General features: G+C 41.4%; 1 protein-coding gene across 5 annotated transcripts in view; it reads left to right on the plus strand.

Moving 5' to 3' along the window:
* Window positions 1-19,224, plus strand: part of LOC149078850 (uncharacterized) — a 214,179-nt gene that overhangs the window by 95,609 nt on the left and 99,346 nt on the right. For all 5 annotated transcript variants that reach the window (XM_089241013.1, XM_089241012.1, XM_089241011.1 and 2 more), the window contains exons 2-4: window positions 6,603-9,086; window positions 15,779-15,992; window positions 17,700-17,773. In XM_089241013.1, coding sequence (XP_089097139.1) covers window positions 6,644-9,086; window positions 15,779-15,992; window positions 17,700-17,773 — 2,731 coding nt within the window. In that variant the 5' untranslated portion in view covers window positions 6,603-6,643. The remainder of the gene's footprint in view (window positions 1-6,602; window positions 9,087-15,778; window positions 15,993-17,699; window positions 17,774-19,224) is intronic.

The following is a 19,224-nucleotide window of genomic DNA, read 5'->3' on the forward strand; positions in this document are numbered from 1 at the left end:
CAACGACCCTTCATGTTTACATAAACAAAGATTTTTGGCCTTCGTATGTTTTTCTTGTAGTTCGTTTGTATATTGCTGATTTATAGTTTATTCGTTAATGCTGGATTAAATTTGACAGATAAGGTGATATGTAGGTGATATTAAAATATGCATTCTCAATGATTAACAGGATTAGTTTTAATTAATGAGCAGTCAGTTAATTTTAATAAAAAAACCGATTTAAATGGAAAAAAATGTGATTTAAATTTAAAACTTTTTTTTACATGATTATCTTCAAACCCTGGCTAGGGTTGGACAAACTGTCTATTACCCGACATTGTTCGGGTAATAATAAATGAAAGTACTCGGGTAAAAAGTTGTGATTGGGCATTTATTTCTTTTTTGATCACATGCCCGACGTAGACATATATAAGAAAAGCGTTTTTTGGCAGCCTTGATACAAACACATAGGCAGCATATTTAGATGTATCTTTACAACCCTGAAATTTAGCAGCCCCGTTTGGTCATGGGTCCTCATATCCTACAACTGGACTCTCTCTCTCTCTTTTTTTTTTTTTACTTGGTAACTTCAGAGCAACGATATGCGACGAAAAACGTTTGTTGAAGATTATAACTCTTAAACATGTATGTGTATCGGCTTGATGAATTGATGCTTTGAACATTGATGAATGAAAGAATTAGAATTCTATTAGCTTTCCCGTACCGATAATTTTTGTATTGAAGAGAAATCCACATAATTAAAAAAAAACCCAATTTTTTTGGCTGTGATTGGCAACTTTACTTGCATTTTGAATATTTATTCGTGATATCCCGCACGGATTTCGGTTTCCAGTATTTTTATGAAGAAAGTATAGTCGGCGTGGGTATTTATTGTGTTATTGTGTGCAATGGCCTTTTTACTACCGGAATACCTTTTGCGTGAACCTCTAGACTGGCCGCATTTGGCCCTCGGGGTTGTTCACCCTTGCCTTAAGAAGGATTTTATATAGAAAAACTATATAAAATCAATCGACAATTTTTTTTCCCCTCACATATATATATTTTACCGAGTTCAGTAGCCTACTTCTAAAAGTTGGAGCAGTTTGCTGAATGTAATTACTATAGCCGTTATTATTATTATTATTTTGTAAGAGGAATTCAAACCCCCCATAGCTTTTACTTTCCAATGATCTATTTATTTTTATTAGTTTTTTTTTTTCAGGAAGACCGTGAGTTTTTCACTTTACGCAATATATATATACATACACTCATTTTAATTTTGAGGTAGATTCCTTTCTCGCGAGTACGATCTTCCCCACTTACACTGTCTTATTTTAATTAATGGAATTATGAATTCAACGCCCAGAGCTTTGCTTCATTTCATAGTTTTCATCTTACTCACCACCCACTAACCCTTCATATATCATTATTCTCATTTCCAAGTGTTGTTCAATTTTTATAGTGATGAAATTCCTAATTGAAATGCTCTCCCCCCGCAGCGTTTCCTTTCCAGCGGTTCCGTGGGGAGGGACTTTATCCCTCCCCCACTCCCATCCATATGTACGTTATTTACATCGAGGCGGAGAGCGAGGAAGAAAAGCAGGCCGTGTATACGAAGCTAGCTGAATTGAATTAAATATAATTGCATGGAAGCTTTTTGTGTGTATGTGTGTGTAACTTCATTTTAAAACGCTGAATTCCATGATGTTGTTCTTATTGTTATCTTTACTTTTTTTTTTACTTTCTTTAAATTTTTCTTCCAAGGCATTGTGAGAAATTCTTTTAAAGTAAAAATCGGACAACAGTAGTAGTTTTCTTCTATTTTTAGTGTTTATTTCGTTATCGTGGTGTGAAATTAAGTTATTTTTACTTACTACTTCATGCATACTCATTCAAAGTGTTCTTTAAAGTGTGTAAATGGTTCATTTTATTCAAGACCAAGGTTTGGAAGACCATCGCTGTTATTATTTCCAACTGAAGTTTCTGAGGTTTTTTTTTAAAGGACCGCAATTTCCTGCATATGCTCTAAGCCAGTGATTCGCAACCTTTTTTATGCCATTCCCTCCACCAAACCCTCTCTGAAATCCTAATGTCCTCCCCCCACTCGTGCTCTTGTAAGAGCAAATCCCCCCCCCCTCCTCTCTTTTCCCGGTGAAACTTCATAGTTCCATAACAGACAAAGTTTTCTCCCCACCAAATGTAAGAACCATTATTTTCTGTTTTGCCTACTTCAATTTTAAATCCATGGGTCTTTGCACCCCCCATAACTGTCTACTTTTAAGTAGTTAAAAGCAGTGGTTCTTAATCAAGGGTCATCGGAGAAATTTCAGGGGGGTCCTTGATACGAGAAAACAATTAACTCATTGTTATTATACTATACGCAGAATATTAATTTTTAAAGGAGTGCCCCTTCATTTTTCTTCATTTTATTGGCATGGGGGGGGGGGGGGGTTCGTGGACTTTATCTTACTGGCACAAGTTTTCGTTGAACACAAAACACCAAGAACCCTTAGTCAAATCCCTTCCACTGAAAGAGAAAAATATAAGAAAGAAGTCATCGAAAAAATTATTTAAAATTGAGAATTTGAACTGATATATACAGAAAAATGAAGGCTGCAGGGCTTCATAGAATAGCTCAAATTGCCCCATTGTGGGGCGTGGACCCCACGTTGGGAATCGCCGCTCTAAGCGGTGGTGCATAATCCGCGTTTGCTAATTTCATTGCAAAGTTCACAGCGATGTTTTTATTGAATGAAACATTTTTGAAATTAATGTAAAATATGTTACTATATATATGTATATAAAAGTAAGATTTTAAAATATATAATGGCCTCCAAGTATTCGAGTTGTTTCCGATACATTCATTTAACTATTAATGTTTACTCCGCTGAACCAATAGAGGGCACTAGCTTTCCTGATTAAAAGTAAAAATTATAGATCATTGTAATTTAATACAATTTTCATTTCATTTTTGATGGCTGATTTATTCGAGAAGCTTCATTAATTAATATTTTTCCCTTCATCAGTTTTGAATATACAAATTATGCTAACGTTTTAAATGACAATTCCATTGTTCCCCGCATAATCAGATACCTCGCTTAATCGGATATTGTGTGCTATAATCGGTGACATTCAATTAAAACTGGGCCGGCTGCATTTCTCCATGACGTTTGGTCAAGGAAATTTTTCGACTTTCGGTCTAGAATCGCATATTGTCTGCAGATTTTGCAGGGAACCCTATCTTGAGGTTCCTACACACTATTATGACGTGACATGAGACCTTGTCACGTCAAAATAGTGTGTCGACACCTTTAGGATAATACGAAACGGTGACTAATCCTCCGTATATGTAAATGTGTAAGTTTCTGATCGTTACCTTTATTGCCAATAATGAAATCTTAAGGAATGGAGGGTAAAAATAAATAAATAAGCGGTGATTCGCCCGCTATCATCCATAGGCCATCTGTTATCTATATAGGCATTTTTTTTTAGCAATACATTTAGCACGCCACTCAATATGATCGCATCGGGACTGGGGGTTTTCTGATAAGAATTACCGAATGATAACTACAGTCGAATCCCGTTTTAACGAACTCCAAGAGACCGGAGAAATCACTTCGTTATCGTTATAATGATATTTCGTTATAAAGGAATTCCAGGTATTAGTATTGTTATTATGTAAAACTTATCTGCGACTTATAAAAAAAGTTTTCGTTAAAACGGGATTCGACTGTATATCCGAAAAGGTTTCGTTTACAATACGGAGACCATACCTCCCGTTTGGTCGAACAGGACTTTAATGGTAAATGGCTATTGGTAAAACTGGACAACTTTTGTTTTTCTTTCCCCCGCGTAGATAATTGATTGCAAAATGTTTAATCGTTTCATTTCTTTTTTATTCTATTGTATTCTAAGGAAACGGGACCTTTTTTCCCCCCTTTAAGCTAAAATTCTGTATTGTTATAAACACCACAACACGCACAAGCGAATTGCCCAACAAAATATATGGATGCCGAACATACCGCAAAATACAGCAACCCAATATGTATAATTGACCGTGGTGTGCCAAAAATGATCAAATGATATCCCCAATCACATTTAAACCATTATGAGGCGTTAGAATGGGATTGTCTAATGTCTATCACAAATTACGATTTTTTTTTAATGTACACAATACGTTTCATAGATTCCCCTAAGAATGTCTCTCGAAAGAAACTGATCAAGAACTGAAGGAAAACGTTCTTTTACGCCTTAAGCTTAAGAATGCGCAAAGAACTTTCGACTGGAAAAAATTTGATAGCATTTTCTGAAGTCTCGATGACTGTTAACCCTTGAAGCGATAACGTCGAGATATCTCGTCTCCATAGAAGCCTTTATTTTAGCATTGACAAGCCCAGATACTTTGTAAAAATAATATTTACCATTGGGAAAACTTTTCCCTATACCCTTAGTTTGCACCTGTTATTACTAAACCATACATGCACCTCGTCCACATTCCTCTGCGGAACCTCTAACGAATTGGTACATGTTGGAATGTGTGTGTACGTGTTGTGAACCCAACGGGAAGTTTGTTTCTGTATAATGCTTATGCATGGTGCTGCTATCTATTTGACTAACTGTAATGATTGAATAATTGCACCATTCTGGGCATAGGCGTACGCATTTTCGCAAGGGGGGAGGGTTTACGTTTCTTCCTACAAAATAACGCTATAATCTCGGCTTGAGTGGGGGGTTAGAACACCCCCCTCCCTTGCGTACGCCAATGGTTGTGGGTCTGTTGCTCTGTGGAGTTTGCACCTGGAGAAAATCGGAAGAAAACCTATTTAATTAAAAGAAATATGACATGTTTTTTGAAGGGGGATTTAGTGATTTTTAATTGCCACTTAAAGGGCTAACGCATTTTCTCCACATGTTATGAAATTGGTCCGTTCCGTTCCTTGAAAAAGTGATAATAATGCCCGAATTATAACATTATGCGTGATTCTAATAAGCGGCGTCGAATGTATTTATTTTTATTCAAACTTTTCGGGAAAAAAAGCTGTTGAGATAATACATCATGTAATCCGTTGACTATACACACACAAAATTACGGTAGGTGCTTAGGGTTATGTGAATTATTTCGAGATTGAAGTTATTCATTTGTATCTGACTGGGACAACAGTTGTTTCATGGTTCCCAGCGACGGGAAAAGTGTTAAATAGTTTGGCAAAAGTCAGCAGAAAATCCTCAAGAAACATTTGGTAGGTTGAGATTTTGAATTAGATATATTTGTTAGAAAAAGTCAGGGAAAAATTCAAGCAAGTTTTATTGGCCACCCTGTACCTTTCCAAACTTGCATTTACACGACGAAGTACGGATAGAATTTTCCACTCACTCTTTTGATTCAGTGAACGAAGCTGTATTGTCTTATTTATTTATTTAAAAATACAAAGCTACAGGTTTAAACCCAATTACAGCTTGCAGTAAAAATAAAAATTAGCACAGAATTGAAAAAACGACAACATGATAAAGTACACAAAAGACAATAAATAGTAACAAAAATTACGCAAAATACAAAAATTCTGTACAAAGATATATACAACGCAATCACAGCAAAAATCTTCTAAAGTCGGTAACAGACGAATGAAAAATAGCCAGATGTTGAGAAAGCTCATTATAAAATTCGGAAAATCTGTTTACAGCACAGTAATTACCAATAATGAATGATTTGACTGCAAATATTGCCACAATTAGATCTTGTATCTTGGCACTTAATATTGAAACAGATTTCGTTAAGAATGGGTATGCAATCAATTTGGTTAGTCGCCAGTTTCTTGAAAAAAATAACGAGCAAGTACTGTCTGCGTTTTTGTAAGCTAATGACATTGAAACTGTTTCGTAGATGAGTGGCAAATAGAATATTGTTATAAGGACAATGTTTTTTGAAATATAAATACCTTAGACAATTGTTTTGAATAATTTCAAGACTCGTATTGAGGCAAGCATGAAATGGGTTGCAGATAATTGAAGTATATTACAGTTTAGATCTTATAAGCGTATTAAAAAGGAATATTAAAGTAATACTATCGTTGAAATATCTCGACATTCTTTAAGCAAGCCAAGTTTTTTATTTGACACAGAGCAAAGATTTCTAATGTGATCAGCAAAGTTAAAAGTGGTACTACAAATAACGCCCAAACCGGTCGCAGAGGTTCTTCTAAGCAAATTGGCTATTATTAATGCAATACGAAAAAAAGATTGGATTCTTTTTGTGAGCGAATGGAAGAACAAAAAATTTATCAATATTGAGATTAGATCTATTAAGTAAACACCATTCGTGAAGTAAAGACAACTCGTTTTGTAGGCTGTAACATACATCAATACAATCAATACTTTTAAAAATCTTCAAATCATCAGAAAAGAGTGGACAATTTTTGAAAAGTGCGGATAAATCATTGATAAAAATGATAAATAACAACGGTCCTAGGACATATACCTGAGGCACACCAGAACTAGCAACAAAACCTTGGCTTAAATTGAATTTATATAACACACTCTATTGAATAACATATTCAACACTCTATATTCAACATACACGTATCTATTTAAGTATATTGATTTTTTCTCTTTCTCTCTTTCTGCAGGTTAAATAAATATACTATGAGATTACTGTGATGTTCCCGCCATGGCGAAAGTTATGGACCATCCTGTGCAGGAACCCAGCAGCGACAACGAGGAAATCAACAAACTCTTTCCCAGATGTCGTCCACGACCTACTATCACCAGCGACGTTAACCGCAACACAATCGTCAAGGAACAATTTCATAAGCTGGCCTCCACATCGTCGCCCTTCGGCAGCGACAGCACAGTGAATAGCATGGACAAAATGAACGACAACTACCTCCTCCGCGAGGAGGAAGAAGACCAAGTAGAAGACAGCAACCGGCGCTCGCCCACTGCTCCCTCGGACGCGAGCGAGACCTCGTCTCGCTGCTCGCAGCAGGACGGCGTCGGTTCCGGCGTAGTGAACCAGAACAATTCAGTGATCACGGAGGACCGCTCGGTGATCAGCGCCTACGAATACTGTGATTACGACGGCTCCTTGCTGTGCAACTCGAAAGACAGCAACAACCACCCCGGTTGCGGGGATCCGCAGGACTACCCGGAGGAGGTACCTTACGAACCCGAGCTCGACGTCGCGTATCAGCTTGAGAACAGTCCCGCGTACTGCCTGCGGGAAAGTAGGATAGAGATCGCCGGCGGTAGGGAAATATTTTCCAAGAGCAGGAGCAAACCCGCCAAGAAACGTCACGGCGATGAACTCTCTTACCACAGGCAACGGATGTACGACCACGGCATGCAGCAGAAAGACGAGTACAAGAGGTACAGTGCCGACGTGATGTACGACGACAAGTTGAGGCGCTATACCTATACGTGCACCGGATCTGTCGACAGGCTACACGCGTGTTCTAAGTACAGGACCGAACCATACATTCAGGAAGAGGAATCCCCCTCCCGCGAACTTAGGATCAACGGCCGGCCGTCGTTGAAGAAAAGTGCTTCGGTGAAAGGGCTTCAAGATTTCCCCATCGACGCTAAACAGCGACCTTTCTCGTCGGGCCACCTAGTGTACGAGGCCCCCGTTCGGAACGCGGAAATCGTTTACGACGACATCGGCGAGCTCATCGAACAGCAGAGAGAAACGGACGTCGACAACGCTTCTGTCAACGACAACTCCGTCGTCGCGTCACAGACTAAGACGTCTCCCTGTGGCAATCGCGTGCTACCCACAAGCTATCGGGGCGAGATTCTGGAGTCTCCTAACAGTGATACCGAGGGGGCGTTCCAGTTCGTGCACAACAAACCTCACGTCGGTGCCCTCGACACCAATTCTCCGGTGTCGCCGTGCAGCCGGTCGTGGAACACGGATACCAATGTGCCGGACAACACGGGGAACTTCAGCCCCGAGGACATGGAAACAGACTCTGAACCCCCTTCTCCCTACAGGGACGGCATAGCTCGCGTCATCGGAAACGTGCCCATAGCAGAATACGAAGGGTCGCCGCGGCGGTACGGACCCAGGCCAGGTTACCCGCAGCGCATCGTGCCGGACGACGAGAAGAGAGAAGTGAAGATGCATCCGACGACGTGCGAAGAACTACTGAAGGTTATCGCCGGAGAGTCGAACCTCCGACCCGTCGTTACCAAAGCGAACGAGAAGTGCGAATCGCCTACCAAGGACGATATCGACGGGTTGTGTGACGGTAAGCTGGACCCGAGTCAGTCGTTGGACCTACTAACGGACCATAACGACATGGGCTCAAAGGATCCCAAACTTTCTGCTCAGGAATCGGATTTCAGCGAACTCGAATACAGGCTTTATCGAGTGAACACGGGAAGTTCCTACGTCGGACGCAGGCTAGCTCAACAGGCGTCCTCAACTCCGGGCAACCAAGAGAGCCCGAAGCGCAGTGACGTGAAACTAGTGAACGGTGACGTGCCGCACGCGACGACTTCGGAGGAAACGTCTCCCACCAAACCTCCTCCCCCCGACGGTGGCGAAAGTTCGCCGGCGTTTCTTCCTAACGAGCACGAGCTGATGCTGCTCCACGAGAGTGTCCACCAGCATACGCTGCAGGTGGAGATGGTGGAGCAGGACCTCGAGTCCATCAGCACGTATCCCGGAACGGAAGACCTGGGCGAGACCGAGGTGGGCGAACAGGTGGACCACACTCGAAACTTCACGCTGTCGCCGGAAACCACCGACTGCGACAGCAACGACGTCGAGAGCGTGGTGTCACTCGAAGGCAGCATGAATTCGGCGGGGCGACTCATGAGCAGCATGCCCGTGCTCGAAGATGGACTCTCCAGCGGTCACAGCAGCGACAGGGACGAGGTCGACCCCGATGACTCCAGCGAAGACGACGAGGACGAGGCCTGCGACGAGCAGCAGCCGGTCAACAACAAAGTTGACCAGGACTTCTGTAAGACAAGGCCTAGCAACGGAATCCAATCGATCGATAAACTAAATCACCACGACGTCACTGAGTACATGTGGCGACACTCATGCAACTCGGTTCAGCGTCACGAGCTTGAAGCGGTGGACCTCAGCTATTTCGACGTTTTAGGTAAGAAATTACGCAATTTTAGTTTTTTTGCGTTAATCAACTTGCAAGTTATGATCCATGCTGAAAAATATCATTGAAGGGCCACTCCTATCAATGTGCAAGCTCTTGGTATTCTGAATAGGGTGAATTTTTTTCATGCGCCGAAATTTTTCCACTTCACATTAATTAGTTAGTTCCCTTCTACCCTTCTATAAAATGGCCATCTCTCCTTAGAGGCCAGTTATGAGGACTCCCTTCCCATAGGCGCTGGGCCCTCAAACTCTCAATAATTGTTAAGGTGGCTATGCACGTAACTGCAAACTTGACAAGCACGCATATTCATCGTTTTTACACACGCATGCACGATTTCCCTTTCGACACCACACCGTACAAGCATGTTTGCTGAAGAACAAATTTGTACTTGTAATATGTCGAGCTTAGGCGATGATACGCTCCCACTTCATGCTTGTGTACGCAGGAAAAACGCCAACCACAAGTCCCAACACCAAGCAGAGCTGACTGAAGAGCGAAGACTGGTACAAGCAGTGATGGTAACCTCTTCCAGCAAAATTTCCCCCACAAATTTCCCTTTTGACTAAATTTTTCCCACGCATTCAGAAAAATGTGCTGCCATCTAGCGGGGGGGATATGCGTAATCAAGAATTTTACAATAGAAATGTATTGCACTGCATTAATTTTTTTATTTTTTGCAAAAATTCTTTTGTTTGATGAACTCTCAAAATTTCCCACAAATGCTAAGAAATTTCCCACTTGGGTGAATTTTGCCCAATTTTTCCCACGAGTTACCATCACTGGGTACAAGCTACCTACACGGCCACTCTCTTTAGTTTCGCTTGTGCGGCTTCTACAAGCATGCATAATCAAATTTCTTTATTCCAGCCGGTTGTACAATCAAAATGCTTGCACAAAATTTCCCTTCAGACGTTCTGTCACGCTTGAACAATAAGTTTTAACGTGCATGCTTGGTGAGCTTGCAGTAACATGTGTAGCCGCCCGGCCTCCTCAATAGCTCGACGTAACAAATCCACCGAATGTCCCATTTCCCCTCCGTATGCCCTTTTATACCCGGAGCCGTAGTGTGCCTTTTCTGGGCCCTGGGGGTCAGGTTTTACTTAGAGTCCTTCTTGAAAGGGTTATCATTATGCAAAATGAGTGTAAATTTTGCCTCCCCCCCCCCATTCGGCTTGGGGCCCTGCCGTCTTAACGCATTGGCGCACCCGGGCACGGCCCTGGGGCCTCAGAGACATGAGAATAAGTTGCATTTTTTGAGAATTTGCCATGTAGGGCCTCAGAAAAATCACTTGGCCCGGGGGCCCATGATGCTCTGAAGACATCCCTACCCTGGGGCAGTGACCCTATTTACACCGTATATTGCGGAACGTGCGTAATTTCTCTTTGAAGACTATGTTGATGTTTTCCTGCCTAGTCGAATATTGTGATCAACACGACAACTGTAAATGTACATTAACCACTATGTTTATAATGTTTTTATTTGATAAAAATTTAAAAATTATGACAAATACATCACAAGTTAAAAAAAACTCAGCTTAGACACTTCAACCCCCCTAAGTCTATCTTCAGTACGTACATTCAATTACTTTATTTTTGTTCTCTGTAGAGCCAATAGAGAGCGCTAACATTTTGAATGTAAGTATCTCAAAAAAATCTGCGGAAAGATAGGATTTCTGTTTGTACAACTAATTAAAAGTTTCGTGAAAAGGTTGATGCAATAACCCCCCCCCCCCCCTCCCCGATGTGTACGCCCTTCAATCCCGTATATAAACGGGCCGTCCGACATTCATAGCCCTAGCCTGATGTTTTATTCATTTTGATACCTTTACGTAGAATCAGTGTGATAATATTTTTGCAGTACATTGCAATTTTATGCTGTAATGTCTGAAAAATGTCCCGGTTTTTAGTAGATTCCGCTTTTTATCCTTGTTTCTCTGGTACTTCATCTGGTCCTGCACAATAGCTGCGAACTACACTCGTGTGTAAAATTGAAAGAATTTGCGCATTTGTCTACTTGAGGCATGATGTTGGACGGCCGCACACCCCTCCACGTGTTTAACAGAGGGTCCCTGGCTGTTACGAGGTATAGAGAGGAGATCTTGGACCCCTATGTTTGACTTTTCGGGGGCGCAGTTGGCCATCGGTTCCTGTTCATGGACCACAACGCTCGTCCACATGGGAATCACGTGGTCAACGATTATCTGGAAATTCAGTATATTCGGCGTATGGAGCCAGATCACCTGTCCTAAATCGTGTAGAACATGTCTGGGTCTGGGACGCTCTTGGGAGAGCAATTTCATTTCGCCATCAACCTCTAAGAACCATCCAAGAGCTGAAAACTGCATTGCTGCAGGAGTAGCACCGATTATCTTAGGGACTCCTCAACTACCGCGTGTCCAGTATGCCGTCGCGCTTGTGGCCTGTCTGCAATGACAAGCTTTACTGACAATCATGCAGGCTTACCTTGACTTTTGTGTGATACATCTTTCTCTGTTATGTCTGCCTGTTCGTACCAAATTTCATTAAAATCTGTCCATTAGTTTTTCAGAAATTCGACATAATGTGCTAATTCTCTTAATTTTGCACACGAGTGTCTTATTCAAAAACTGCAGAGTTTGAAATTTTTTCTGTTATCCTTCAGGGTCTTCCTTAACTTTTATCAAGTTAACTCATTTCTGTAGAAGACATTTTCGACGCCATTTTGTTCGAGCAAAGCCTTTAAGTCTCGCTGAAAGGCAGTTATGCGCAAAACAAAAAGTAATGTATAGTCATGATAAACGTACTGGAGAGAAAGAATGGCTAGAAAACGAGAGAGGAAAACCTGATGTATTATATTCATACTTACAGCGTAGTGTACATACTTTGGAGCCTTTTTCCTCACTCCCACTCCACCCGATCAAAAACAAAGCCTTCGAAAATAGAGAAAGAAAGAAAGAAAAAAGATTGCCGCTGGTTCAAAGAAAGATCGTGACGTATAATAATAAACGGAAAAGATGAAGATGAAGTGAGAATGAGGGGGAGAGAGAGAGGAGAAGATGTGTTTTTGCTCTCGCGGTTGTGGAGTTCGTGCCTTTTCTGGACTCATTACGAGAGAAGTTGGTGCGCCCTATAAATTACGTCTTGGGCGTGGAAGAACAAAACGACCATAACACACACAGCAATAATTATTATTTGTACGGTGCTGCTGGATTCGAGATTAAAAATATAAGATAATAGGGGTGCCAAAAAAAATGAAAAGGGGGTTTTCCGCGTCATCTTGAATAATGGTCCTCGGAGTTCTGCCTAGTGAAATGCTCGAAGAATAGCGGTCGGAAAATGAACGTTTCGTTGCTTTGGCGTTTTAAAAATATGCACGTACGGTAGGGCCAACGTATATCCGCGATTCAGAAAACGACGTGCATGCTCTTAGTCTAAGTACGTTAATATAGTGATAACTCTCGGCTAACGAAGATAATTATTTTGGAATCGCATTCGCGCGCGTTAGCCGAAACGTGATTTCTCATAGGTTTCTGTGGAAAATCGTTTAATTCGTGCCAGATAATAGCCCAAATTTTGAAGAAAAGTTTTTTTTTAACACCAAAACATTGTTTAAAAAAAAAGAGGTCAAAGGCTGAAATGAACGCCATGCTTCACATTTGGATGAAGGATAATAATACGATAGGAACTGAAGATATTTTAATTTTACACCATGTTCACAACCTAATCGGGTTGGTGGGCAGGTTCCACGCGAGATCAGCTCGTTTCTGGGTCTCGTACATGCAGATTGAACAGATAATCCGTCTCCCTGAATGTCCAGACCGTTTAGTTTGATGCTAAAAGTCTTGCAGTGAAAGAACATGCACACATTAGTATCCTTCACTTCTAGGTATGAATATTTTCGCTTTGCGCTTAAATCACATTCATTTTACACGAAATCACTCAAAAGTTTTCTGGAAGAGAAATAGAGGCATGTATGAAAAGTGATTCTGATGCGGGTATAAATTAATCGGGCTTTAAAGACAGTGTTATTCTTGTGAAGATTGTATACAAATTCAGCTCACGACGCTGTTTTGTTATTGGGAGGGCGTGCAAATCCATGTCAACTAAATTCTCCACGTCAACTCTTCCTTAACCCAATCCGTATTCGTTAGCCGAGATCTCGAAGTATCTCAAAAATAAATATACGTAAGCCGAGGTATCACTTTACATAGACGCAAGCGTAAAATCTTCCCAGATAAATTCTGGAGCTGCGCGAATCCTCATCGTCTTCTACAATGTATTTCAGACTTCGGGAAAAGCACACAAATTCATATTTTGTTTATGAAAATCTTAAAAAGCAAACATATTTTTTAAAAATTCTTACCCCCTTCAAAATTTTAATTGATGAACAGAAATATCGACTTGTGGGGGGGGGCATATTTTAGCGGTTAAATAACTTTTTTTTGAGAGCCAGTTTTGAAAATGGGCAACTACTACTCAACCGCGCACCAACTCCGGCCATATATCGCCATACGATAATCTCTAACCAGTGGAGTTGGGTGGGGAAATAAAGACGCTATCTATTAGTGGCCGCTCCAGGCTCAGTAGGTGAACTTCGTTTCTGATGCTCTTGCCCGTATTTGAACCCGTGGACCCTGACGATAATCTTCACAGTTTAAGGCGAGTATCTTACCGTTGTCGTGGGCAACACTGATGAAATCGATATGAATGTAATAGAATAATTAAAGCCCATGAAAATCTGACTCCACGCCCTCGATCGCGATATATTCGTGTACCTAATCCAGGGGTGATCCACGCAGGCCCACAATACCACTAAATGCTATAAATATTTCCAATCGAATACCGCATGGAAGGTTTAAAATTCAGTAATTAGAAAGATCAATGTCTTAACTGGTTGTGCGACGAGACTCTGCCCTAAGACAAACAAAGGTTTCTGTAACCATTGAACTTTTTTTTTTGTTCTGAAAATTTTTTTTAATTAAATTTTTGCTTCTTTTTAGCCTTTCTTCTGATTTGGGTGTTGGCAACCCCAAAAAAGACAGTTTTTATAGAAATACGAAGTTTGAAAAGCTCCCTGTAAATGTTCTTTAATTACATTTTGTGCCAAACATTAGTAGAACCTATAGCCGGACTTGATAATATCTGAAATAATTTTTATATCACATCCCCCTTATACATTGTCATTTAAAGCAGCCAAATTCTGGATTCCACCAAAATAGATCTTGGACCTCCAATTATCCCATAGTTGATGACACATTGAAAGTATTGTAGTCCTGTGAGAACGCTTGGGTCATAAGCAGATACGAACGGGGGAGTGGGGATTGGGTGCCCTACCGCCTATGCCGATATTAGTTTTTTTTACTGAACGGATGGGGGGGGGGGCTGATCGTCCTTTTCGCCCTACCCCTGTATCCGCCATGGGCTCCAGTTAAGATGGGCTCGAATTGAGCTTTACCTAGGAGACTGATTTCTGAATTAATTCTGTGGGATTCTCAGCCTGATCTACAAAATATGACCCCGAGTCCGACACTACTGATATGATGACGACGTGAAGGCTCGTTGTACGTAGGACTTTCTTAACCCTGACAGCGGCAATCCCGACGTATCTCTGGTTCTTAAAACTCCCTCAATACGGCAACCCCGAGCCCACATGCCGTTGAAAGTTTTCTTCTTCTGATAGGATGTTATCTTTCTCCCCTCCACGTCAATCAACTTCGAGTGGGCGGAGTCAGCTTTTCTTCAGATTCTGATAACAGAAAGAAAGAGACGATGTGTTTCTCCTTCCCTTTGAGGTAGTATAGTGTTATTGCGTACAGCAGAAATAACGAAAAACTATAGTTTTCTCCTCATTATTATTATTATTATTTTGTGTTGGGGGGAGGACATTCATCAAGTTCGACGGAAAATATAATAATCATCTTTGAAAATATGTGGCAATTTCTAGATGGTTTTTAGGGCGGTATTCACCGACATGGTTTAAACTATAGTCACACAACCACCAGACCAACCGTGACCCCCACTAGGGGATATAAGCTGGTCCGTCTCAGGAGACGTGGGCCACGGTGGAAAAATCCAATGACATCCAAGACCAGCAAACCACCCACACCAAGCCACGAGCCAACCAGCACTATAGCAACTATAGTCACAATTTTTTAATAAGTGATCGACACGGATTGGTTAAATTCAGGTTTTTAACCAATCTATATTGATCTCTTACCAAAAAATTGTGACTACAGTTTAAACCATGTCAGTGAGTACGGCCCTTAGTGATTTCCAATGTGATATTCATAATGCTGATTAGGACAATTTTAAAAACCGTCAATTCGACCGCATCATTTAATGGTCTCCGACTTTTGCCTCAGTAAATGTTGTCAAGAGAACCCATAATAAATGTCGGTCGTATAAGGGACTTTCGTGGCATGTTAAAATATTTCGCCTAGTTTAGGGATTTTCAACCAATTTAGAAGATTTTTTTTGCTTCCCGTTTTGTGCACTCGTCGCCGATTAGGCGATCTCCCGCTAGAGTCTGTTAAACTGTGGATTACTCGACGATGTGAATGCGATAATGAGGTGTAGATAGAGGGGAGGGAGAGGGAGCATCGCTCCGACGTTATCGTTGATTCAAAGGCTAAATAATGTGTGTTGACTTCGATTACGCATCGGTTTAGTTGTGTCTAATCGCCGTGTGGTATCTGTTACAGCTCCGAAGCAGCCCGAAGATGCGAGTCAGAGGCTCCTCGGCGAGAACAACGTGGATTTCGGAGACGAATCTCGCAGTCAACCCCAGGACCTGTCGTCCGTGTCCGAGGCCATCAAGGAGATCAAACAGGCGATCCAGATGAGCAAGAACGTTCAGCTGAAGAATACGCATACGGGAAAATCCGACGGACCGAACCAACCCGTCTGGGTACCCAGGTGAGAATTTTTTTTCATCTCCCCGCACTTACGTACATACCACGTTTAATAATGATAATGGAAGTTATCATTACACAATCGTGTGTTTAGGGGAGAAAATAGCTTTAGCTATATATCTACATACTCTTTGGTCAATGTCGTATATACTAAAAAAGAATCTCGGAGAGCAAAAAAAAGGAAATGTTTTCTTAGGGTTGTCATTAAAGGGGGGAAAAAGAAAGCAGGTGGGCTCTCTCATAATACAACGACGAAACATCTGTCCCTAGCAATTAGGGAGATTGGGGGGGGGGGGTATCTCTTCTTCTTGTTGTTTTTGTTCCACTTTCCGCAGACGGGACGGTGTTACAAAGCAGTGCCACAAGAAAAAAAAGAGAAGATGGCTGCTATCATTAATGAACAATTACCAGAAGCATCGTTACGAGGTTTGACCACAATTTTTTTTCTCTCCATTTTTTTTCCCCTTACTGATCTTTTCAATGCACACACCCTGAAAGAAAATGATGTGAGACGTCAGCTCGAGGTTCTTGAAGCGTATCTTCTTGAATGACGACATTACTTTTTTTTCTTTCCTGTCTTATTGTTTCATTCTCTTAGAATATCTCGTGTCTCTCTAATAGGAATTACTTATCATAAGGGACTCGTGGCTGCGATCGTTAGAGGTGGGCTCGTTAAAGACGACGTTGTGTAACACATGTTTTAGAGGTTCCAAGCTAAATACTCTGAAAAGTAGCAGGCTTACAACGATACAATTATTCAATCGTTGAATCCCACTAATAGTTAAAAAAAACTTTATGGCAGATGGCAGCACTACACATAACAAGCATTACACAGAAACAAACTTCACGTCAGGTTCACTACAAATACACGCACGTTCCAACATGTACCGCAGAAGTTTAAGAAGTTAGAAGTTCCGCAGAGAAATATGGACGAGGTGCATGTGTGATTTAATTTAGTAGTAGTGGATCTCAAAGCGTGCGTCGTGACTACTAGAGGCGTCGCGAGGAGTTGGTATAGTGCAAGAGTCTTCAACCGCCGAAACACCGCGGGCCACTTTTGGCGTTTCAGTCAGGCCAGCTAATCACTAAGCTCAATACTACACGCTTGTTATGAAAGAGCTCGGCTGGTCACAAGTATTTCGCGGGCCATGCTTTTATGACCCCGTGTAATGATTGTACGAGACACCCACGGCCATCTTCACGTATGAGTCCAATCCGGGCACACGGCAATCCCATTTGCATGGGGGGGGGGGGCTTCCATGATAAGATTTGACACAATGATTTATGACAATAAATATGTAAATTTCAAGGTGGTAGGGAAGCCCTCTTTTATTTTGCCCTGGAACTTTGAGATGGCGCGTGTGTGTGTGCGCGCGCGCAAACTTATTTTTCAATTAAAAAAAAAATTGAGTTTTTCATTTATTTTTCATTATGGCACCTAATGTGTTTTATTATGTTGCCTAAGTGGGGTACCCCCCCTACCCTCCTAATTTATCGAGTGGTGGCCCTGGACCTGCCTTTCTGAAGTATTGAGGGCAATCGACCCACACCAGGCTATACATGCAATGCACCACCGCGTGGATGATCGCACACGTTTTCAGCGATTTCATTAATTAGGGACTTTGTTTTTTTCCAGTGTCCCCTGATTTAATTTAATTCATTGCATTTGTTTATTTCCAATAGCCACTTCAAATCATTATTATTATTGCAGGTTATCATCGGTCGGGAAGCCAAAAGACGGTGGCTGTCATGGCGAAACTCAAGGTGAAAGAAACATCGACGAAGGTAGAGTGTTTCTTATGCCGAAAGAAATAGTTCAAAATAGTTTTTTATTTTAAAGGCTTTTTTTGACTCAATTTAAATCTCAATTTTACTAAAATAAAATGCAATGAATACTTCTGGTCGGTAGTCGTAAGTTGGTTTCTTTTCGGATTTCAATCAACCTGAAGAGGGAAGGACGATCTAGACCAGTGTTTCTTAACCTTTTTTTGCCCGTGGCCCCCTTTGAACCATTTTTTTTCTCGTGGCCCCCTGCCTTACCCTGAGTCTTCAACTCCCATCTCCTTTATACGTGTTGAAATAATTTTTTCATTGAATTTATACTGAACGAAAATTTTGCAAAGAAAATTGGCATCCAGACCACTGGCCTAGAATTTATTGATCTCCCCGCTAGTCCGAGTTCTATCAGAACCGTCTCAACGCCGCCCCCCCCCCCCTCAGGCAAAGTGATGCTATGTTAGTCCCATACTTAGCTGGAAATAAACAGCCTACACATTTCCTACTTATTTTCAAAATTTATTGTACCATACAAATATCATGTCCCTCCCTTACTTATGGACATGAGGGCCCCGGACATGACCCCTCACAAGAGTGGGACAGTCAGAGCTGCAGCCCGAGGCCTGATATGGTTCTCATCATTTTTTATTTTTCACAATATAATTCAATATAGAGAGAAGGGGGGTCTGTGAAAAATCTAGCCAGGGACCTGCGAAAAACTTCATACTAGGGAACTTGTTGCAAAATGTAGACGGTGAGGCCCGGATAGGTCCATGCCCTAAGACGGCCCTGGTTTTATGGGTGGTTTTGTTGGATTCTGTAAGTGTATAGTCACTAATATAAAAGCTTTATTTCTTCACACCTTAATTTTTCTTCTCAGCTCTCTGAAGCCCTCTAAACCACATGTCACGGCCCCATTTTCCATTTTCTTCCGTGGCCCCCTTGAGGTATCCCAGTACCACTAGGGGGCCATATGGCCCCCGGTTGAGAACCACTGATCTAGACCGTATCTTACATATCCATGAAGGATCCGTCATACTCTGCAATCGTTTCTCACAAGAAAGGGCCCCAAGGTGATGGCTTCAAAAACTTTTTTAAACACTATCACTGATTTTACTCATTTAAATATGTGCAAAAATACAAAAAGATCCGGCGGAATAATTATGGGTCACTCGAAAAAAAAAATTAATATTTTCAAAGCCAATAAAGACCAAGAATGAGTTTAAAAATCCCGCAACCCTAGAATGACGTTATTAAAACGATACATGATCAGCTATATCGTTGGAAGATACGGGCGAGCTCATCAAGCACCTCCTAGAGATAGAAGGCCTCCGCATGTTGCTCGTGACGTCACGCAAGTATTCCATCCTCACTCAGAGTAATCAGAGGAAAAACAAATCCGCTAGTATTGTTATTGTGCGGAAAAGAAACGACGAGTTGGCGATTTCTATGTCCAAACA

The sequence above is a fragment of the Pholcus phalangioides genome, unplaced genomic scaffold (assembly GCF_987345545.1).
Source record: "Pholcus phalangioides strain wild (caught in Gottingen) unplaced genomic scaffold, Ppha-v1.0 ptg000013l_1, whole genome shotgun sequence".
NCBI classification, from domain to species: domain Eukaryota; kingdom Metazoa; phylum Arthropoda; class Arachnida; order Araneae; family Pholcidae; genus Pholcus; species Pholcus phalangioides.